The sequence below is a fragment of the Nerophis lumbriciformis genome, linkage group LG08 (genome assembly GCF_033978685.3).
Source record: "Nerophis lumbriciformis linkage group LG08, RoL_Nlum_v2.1, whole genome shotgun sequence".
NCBI lineage: Eukaryota > Metazoa > Chordata > Actinopteri > Syngnathiformes > Syngnathidae > Nerophis > Nerophis lumbriciformis.
The window spans coordinates 4945001-4953209 of record NC_084555.2 but is presented as its reverse complement, the minus strand read 5'-3'; the positions used below and the strand labels follow the sequence as shown (position 1 = coordinate 4953209).

At 45.9% G+C, this 8209-nt stretch overlaps 1 protein-coding gene across 1 annotated transcript in view; it reads right to left on the bottom strand.

Annotated features, from left to right (window-relative positions):
* Window positions 1-294: 294 nt before the first annotated feature.
* stxbp6 (syntaxin binding protein 6 (amisyn)) overlaps window positions 295-8209 on the bottom strand; it is a 229945-nt gene continuing 222030 nt past the window's right edge. The window contains exon 6 of the mRNA XM_061968170.2: window positions 295-484. Coding sequence (XP_061824154.1) covers window positions 467-484 — 18 coding nt within the window. The 3' untranslated portion in view covers window positions 295-466. The remainder of the gene's footprint in view (window positions 485-8209) is intronic.

The following is an 8209-nucleotide window of genomic DNA, read 5'->3' as shown; positions in this document are numbered from 1 at the left end:
AAAATCTCCTGACGATTGAGGGTACCCCCCTCATGAAACAGGCCTGTAGAGATGAAATAAAATAGTCTTGTGATTTTTTTCCCCACACATACATATATATATATATATATATATATATATATATATATATAGAATGAAGAAGTGTGTTCAATAAAGAATAGAATCTGAATCTAATTCTTACCCCAGGAATCAGAATCAGATTAAATCATTTGGTGCCCAAATATTCACACCCCAAGGTCTCATGTCTATATTTCATCATTCTCACCTCATTTGGCTATTCCTAATCGACCGGTCTTCTTTTCCCCCGCGTTGGGTGAAGTTTGCACTGCTGCCACAACAACAACGCCGTGTCAAAGACAAAAGGGAGGCTCTCCTGTCATCATTCAAAGTTGCCTCCACTTTTGTTCTCGGAATTCAGTCTGGACCAGCGGGTCATCCTGCCCAGCCAGCAGATCATCAAAGGTGCTCAGAGAAGTTCCTCCTCCTGTCTCAGCAGGCATGGAACCAAAGATGAAAAGATATGAAATATATAAATAGACAGCTGGAGACTATAGAAAAAAAGGGGGTAGAGATGCTTAAAAGTGAAGAGAAAAAAAAAGCTTTCAACTCACATTGATGTTAGAGAATTTTTCATCGTGTCTGCTCAACAAACTGATCTAATAACATGCTGTCATTAGTCGGGCTTTACAGGAACCGGTTTTGTCCGAGCAGGTGTTTCATTTTCCTTTTCTGGGTTGCAAAAACGTGTCCTACAGTGGAGGCATTTCCGGGTTTCAGACGGTGGTCTAAGCTAATGTTTATTTACATGCAACGGATTGCAGAGGTGCAGATTCAGGTTTAGAGGCCAATATGCAAGCTCGATATGATGATGGACAAATATGTGAATGTGATGGAGGGGATCCATACTCTCTTAGGAATAAATACTTTTCTCACGATTTAAAAGATTCAACATAACTCAAGGGGAGAGTGTTCAAGAAGGAGCTCATAGAAGAGTCGAAGTACAAAAGAATGGGTCCACCGAATAAGCAATAAGCCATGAAAGACAATGTTGGATTTACTCGCGCATTAGTCAATCAATCAATCAATCAATCTTTATTTATATAGCCCTAAATCACAAGTGTCTCAAAGGGCTGCACAAGCCACAACGACATCCTCGGTACAAAGCCCACATACGGGCAAGGAAAAACTCACCCCAGTGGGACGTCGATGTGAATGACTATGAGAAACCTTGGAGAGGACCGCATATGTGGGTAACCCCCCCCCCCTCTAGGGGAGACCGAAAGCAATGGATGTCGAGTGGGTCTGACATAATATTGTGAGAGTCCAGTCCATAGTGGATCCAACATAATAGTAAGAGTCCAGTCCATAGTGGGGCCAGCAGGACACCATCCCGAGCGGAGACGGGTCAGCAGCGTAGAGATGTTCCCAGCCGATGCACAGGCGAGCGGTCCACCCCGGGTCCCGACTCTGGACAGCCAGCACTTCATCCATGGCCACCGGACCTGTGTCCCCCCTCGACAAGGGAGAGGGGGGAGCAGAGGAGAAAGGAAAAGAAACGGCAGATCAACTGGTCCAAAAAAGGGGGGCTATTTAAAGGCTAGAGTATACAAATGAGTTTTAAGATGGGACTTAAATGCTTCTACTGAGGTAGCATCTCTAATTGTTACCGGGAGGGCATTCCATAGTACTGGAGCCCGAATAGAAAACGCTCTATAGCCCGCAGACTTTTTTTGGGCTCTGGGAATCACTAATAAGCCGGAGTTCTTTGAACGCAGATTTCTTGCCGGGACATATGGTACAATGCAATCGACAAGATAGGACGGAGCTAGACCGTGTAGTATTTTATACGTAAGTAGTAAAACCTTAAAGTAAGTAACATATTTTATCGACGTTAAATCTTTGTCCAAAAGTTTATCGTACGGCCAAACATTGCATGTAAAAAAAATGAGTCAGTTAAACTGCGTATCGTTGTTAGAATAATTATGTATATACTATCACACAACTCTTACGCTTAAGGGCCATTGCTATAGTTATTATCAATTGTGCTGAAGTTGTACTTTTTCTATCTGTGCAAAGGGACATCGTTTCTTATCAGTGTTTTCAGACCCTGAATCGGCCTGCTGACTGCCAAGGGAACGTCGAGTGCCGTAACGCAGACAGAGCAGAGACAGGGCGATATCACGAGTATCAACACATTTGCATTTCATTAATAGTCATATATTGTGTCTAACTGGGGCTGTCGAGAATAGCCCCTTCCCTCAGCGACAGCTTCAGTGATGTAACCAGAGACCTCCCAAATAAATAGAGGAAGCATGTGGGCTGGACTTTAGAGCGTAGTTTGGATCTGTAACTAGAGTACAGCCCATAAAACGCCTCTCCTCAATTGAGCAAAATTTAACTCTGTCTCTGCATGATTCCTTGCTTCTTGTCTGTTTAATAGATGTTATCAGTGTTTGAACCTGGTCCACCGAAAGACAATGTTGGATTTACTCACGCATTAGTAAGTAACATATGTTATCGCCGTTAAATCTTTGTCCAAAAGTTTATCGTACGGCCAAACATTGCATTTAAAAAAAATGAGTCAGTTAAACTGCGCATCGTTCCAAGGAATCGAGCGCCCAAACAAAGAATCACACACCGTGAGGTTAAAATCCCGGCCAAAGGACCCAACACCCACCCATTGTAGATGTCCAGTGTCAGTCCAAAGCCCGAATAAATGGGAGCCGAAATGAGTACTTTTAAAAAACGGTGCCTGAAACGGTGCTCCATGGTAGCCCATGGTTCTTCCCCGGAAAAGGGTGGAGTGCCATCTCCGCCGGGTTGGGGAAAAGATCTTGCCCAAAGTGGAGGAGTTCAAGTACCTCAGAGTCTTGTTAATGAGTGAGGGAAGAGTGGATCGTGAGATCGACAGGCGGATCGGTGCGGCGTCTTCAGTAATGCGGACTCTGCGTCGGTTCGTTGTGGTGAAGAAGGAGCTGAGCCGGAAGGCAAAGCTCTCAATATACCGGTCGATCTACGTTCCCATCCTCTCTTACGATCATGAGCTTTGGGTTATGACCGAAAGGACAAGATCACGGGTACAAACGGCCGAAATGAGTTTCCTCTGCCGGGTGTTGGGGCTCTCCCTTAGAGATAGGGTGAGAAGCTCTGCCATCCGGGAGGAGCTCAAAGTAAAGCCGCTGCTCCTTCACATCGAGAGGAGGCAGATGAGGTGGTTCGGGCATCTGGTCAGGATGCCACCCGAACGCCTCCCTCGGGAGGTGTTTAGGGAACCGGTAGGAGGCCATGGGGAAGACTCAGGACAAGTTGGGAAGACTATGTCTCCCGGTTGGTCTGGGAACGCCTTGATCCCCCAGGAGGAGCTGGACAAAGTGGATGGGGAGAGGGAAGTCTGGGCTTCCCTGCTTAGGCTGCTGCCCTTGCGACCCGACCTCGGATAAGCAGAAGAAGATGGATGGATGGATGGATAGATGGAAACGGTACTTAAAAAATGGAAAACATGCACATTTTTGTTAAAAAAAAAAAAAAAAAACCCAATGCCTCTATATCCTTATGGAATGTTTTGACAGACGTAAAGTAAATAATTCAATGATATAAATTAAAAGAATATTAAATCGGAGCACCTGAAACGGTGCTCCATGGTAGCCCATGGTTCTTCCTCGGAAAAGGGTGGAGTGCCATCTCCGCCGGGTTGGGGAAGAGATCTTGCCCCAAGTGGAGGAGTTCAAGTACCTCAGAGTCTTGTTAATGAGTGAGGGAAGAGTGGACCGTGAGATCGACAGGCGGATCGGTGCGGCGTCTTCAGTAATGCGGACTCTGCGTCGGTTCGTTGTGGTGAAGAAGGAGCTGAGCCGGAAGGCAAAGCTCTCAATATACCGGTCGATCTACGTTCCCATCCTCTCTTACGGTCATGAGCTTTGGGTTATGACCGAAAGGACAAGATCACGGGTACAAACAGCCGAAATGAGTTTCCTCTGCCGGGTGTTGGGGCTCTCCCTTAGAGATAGGGTGAGAAGCTCTGCCATCCGGGAGGAGCTCAAAGTAAAGCCGCTGCTCCTTCACATCGAGAGGAGGCAGATGAGGTGGTTCGGGCATCTGGTCAGGATGCCACCCGAACGCCTCCCTCGGGAGGTGTTTAGGGAACCGGTAGGAGGCCATGGGGAAGACTCAGGACAAGTTGGGAAGACTATGTCTCCCGGTTGGTCTGGGAACGCCTTGATCCCCCAGGAGGAGCTGGACAAAGTGGCTGGGGAGAGGGAAGTCTGGGCTTCCCTGCTTAGGCTGCTGCCCTTGCGACCCGACCTCGGATAAGCAGAAGAAGATGGATGGATGGATGGATAGATGGAAACGGTACTTAAAAAATGGAAAACATGCACATTTTTGTTAAAAAAAAACAAAAAACCCAATGCCTCTATATCCTTATGGAATGTTTTGACAGACATAAAGTAAATAATTCAATGATATAAATTAAAAGAATATTAAATCGGAGCACCTGAAACGGTGCTCCATGGTAGCCCATGGTTCTTCCCCGGAAAAGGGTGGAGTGCCATCTCCGCCGGGTTGGGGAAGAGATCTTGCCCCAAGTGGAGGAGTTCAAGTACCTCAGAGTCTTGTTAATGAGTGAGGGAAGAGTGGATCGTGAGATCGACAGGCGGATCGGTGCGGCGTCTTCAGTAATGCGGACTCTGCGTCGGTTCGTTGTGGTGAAGAAGGAGCTGAGCCGGAAGGCAAAGCTCTCAATATACCGGTCGATCTACGTTCCCATCCTCTCTTACGGTCATGAGCTTTGGGTTATGACCGAAAGGACAAGATCACGGGTACAAACAGCCGAAATGAGTTTCCTCTGCCGGGTGTTGGGGCTCTCCCTTAGAGATAGGGTGAGAAGCTCTGCCATCCGGGAGGAGCTCAAAGTAAAGCCGCTGCTCCTCCACATCGAGAGGATGCAGATGAGGTGGTTCGGGCATCTGGTCAGGATGCCACCCGAACGCCTCCCTCGGGAGGTGTTTAGGGAACCGGTAGGAGGCCATGGGGAAGACTCAGGACAAGTTGGGAAGACTATGTCTCCCGGTTGGTCTGGGAACGCCTTGATCCCCCAGGAGGAGCTGGACAAAGTGGATGGGGAGAGGGAAGTCTGGGCTTCCCTGCTTAGGCTGCTGCCCTTGCGACCCGACCTCGGATAAGCAGAAGAAGATGGATGGATGGATGGATAGATGGAAACGGTACTTAAAAAATGGAAAACATGCACATTTTTGTTAAAAAAAACCAAAAAACCCAATGCCTCTATATCCTTATGGAATGTTTTGACAGACATAAAGTAAATAATTCAATGATATAAATTAAAAGAATATTAAATCGGAGCACCTGAAACGGTGCTCCATGGTAGCCCATGGTTCTTCCCCGGAAAAGGGTGGAGTGCCATCTCCGCCGGGTTGGGGAAGAGATCTTGCCCCAAGTGGAGGAGTTCAAGTACCTCAGAGTCTTGTTAATGAGTGAGGGAAGAGTGGATCGTGAGATCGACAGGCGGATCGGTGCGGCGTCTTCAGTAATGCGGACTCTGCGTCGGTTCGTTGTGGTGAAGAAGGAGCTGAGCCGGAAGGCAAAGCTCTCAATATACCGGTCGATCTACGTTCCCATCCTCTCTTACGGTCATGAGCTTTGGGTTATGACCGAAAGGACAAGATCACGGGTACAAACAGCCGAAATGAGTTTCCTCTGCCGGGTGTTGGGGCTCTCCCTTAGAGATAGGGTGAGAAGCTCTGCCATCCGGGAGGAGCTCAAAGTAAAGCCGCTGCTCCTTCACATCGAGAGGAGGCAGATGAGGTGGTTCGGGCATCTGGTCAGGATGCCACCCGAACGCCTCCCTCGGGAGGTGTTTAGGGAACCGGTAGGAGGCCATGGGGAAGACTCAGGACAAGTTGGGAAGACTATGTCTCCCGGTTGGTCTGGGAACGCCTTGATCCCCCAGGAGGAGCTGGACAAAGTGGATGGGGAGAGGGAAGTCTGGGCTTCCCTGCTTAGGCTGCTGCCCTTGCGACCCGACCTCGGATAAGCAGAAGAAGATGGATGGATGGATGGATAGATGGAAACGGTACTTAAAAAATGGAAAACATGCACATTTTTGTTAAAAAAAAAAAAAAAAACCCAATGCCTCTATATCCTTATGGAATGTTTTGACAGACGTAAAGTAAATAATTCAATGATATAAATTAAAAGAATATTAAATCGGTAATACATTCATTCAAATTGTCATAAATACTGCAGCAAAATCAGCAACAACACAAAACAGAGAACGTGCAAAAATGACTTTCTTATGTTCGATGCTCATAATTCCAGGGGGTTACGAATGCACCTCACTCGCCGTAACCGTCATTGATGCATAATGAGGAAGTGCAGTGTTGTTGTTGTTGTGATCGTAGATATAACTCGATGCTACTGGCTAGCGCCACAGGGTTTTGATGACTGGTGTTGGTGTGTTAAAGGAAAATCTGCACTTTTGGGGGGAATTTTGCCCATTATCTACAATCCTTATGTGAGACAAGAATATACTTTTTCTTCTCTGTGCAATCTAAATAGTAAAAAAAAAACTGCTCGTACGAGGCAACTAACAATGCAGCTCATTTGGATTCATCTTTTCCTGTCATGATCTGTTGCACCAATGCTGGAAGACAAAAAAATATATTTTCCTGAATATACAAAACCCATAAATCGTAAATAAAAACAGAATACAATGATTTGCAAATGCTTTTCAACTTATATTCAATTGAATAGACTGCAAAGACAAGATATTTAATGTTCGAACTGAAAAACTTGTTTTTTTTGTTGCAAATAATCATTGACTTAGAATTTAATGGCAGCGACACATTGCAAAAAAGTTGGCACAGGGGCATTTTTACCACTGTGTTACATGGCCTTTCCTTTTAACAACACTCAGTAAACGTTTGGGAACTGAGGAGACACATTTTTGAAGCTTTTCAGGTGGAATTATTTCCCATTCTTGCTTGATGTGCAGCTTAAGTTGTCATATTTTAGGCTTCATATTGCGCCACACATTTTCAATGGGAGACAGATCTGGACTACAGGCAGGCCAGTCTATTACCCGCACTCTTTTACTATGAGGCTGTTGTAACACGTGGCTTGGCATTGTCATGCTGAAATAAGCAGGGCCGTCCATGATAACGTTGCTTGGATGGCAACATATATTGCTCCAAAATCTGTATGTACCTTTCAGCATTAATGGCGCCTTCACAGATGTGTAAGTTACCCATGCGTTGGGCACTAATACACCCCTATATCATCACAGATGCTGGCTTTTGAAATTTGCGCCTAGAACAATCCGGATGGTTCTTTTCCTCTTTGTTCTGGAAGACACGATATCCACAGTTTCCAAAAACTATTTGAAATCTGGACTCGTCAGACCACAGAACACTTTTACACTTTGCATCAGTCCATCTTAGATGAGCTCTGGCCCAGCAAAGCCAGCGGCGTTTCTGGGTGTTGTTGATGAATGGCTTGGGCTTTGCATAGTAGAGTTTTAACTTGCACTTACAGATGTTGCGACAAACTGTAGTTACTGACAGTGGTTTCTGAAGTGTTCCTGAGCCCATGTGATGATATCCTTTACACACTGATGCCTGTTTTTGATGCCTGAGGGATCGAAGGTCACGGGCATTCAATTTTGGTTTTCAGCCTTGCTGCTTACGTGCAGTGATTTCCAGAGGTGTGGACTCGAGTCACATGACTTGGACTCGAGTCAGACTCGAGTCATGAATTTGATGACTTTAGACTCGACTTGACAAAATGTAAAAAGACTTGCAACTCGACTTAGACTTTAACATCAATGACTTGTGACTTCACTTGGACTTGAGCCTTTTGAATTGACATGACTTGACACGACTTGCTACTTTCCCCAAAACCCAAAGATGAAAAAGTTATTCGGGAGCGCTCCGTATTTTTCATTGTGTACTTGTCTATCAGCGTTGCGTGTGTCAGCTGGTGTGGTCTCAGTACAACAGCCAATCAAATTAGATCTGCTTTGTTTTCATCACACAGCATTCATCCAATCAAATTGCAGGACAACCAACGAAGAAGACATGTCCAAACCACACGCCAGTGAACAAAAACTGATACCTAAAATAATTTTGTTTGGGTATAAAAATTACGAGGTGGTCAACACAAAACGGTTTGCAGTATGCAACACATGCGGTTCGAA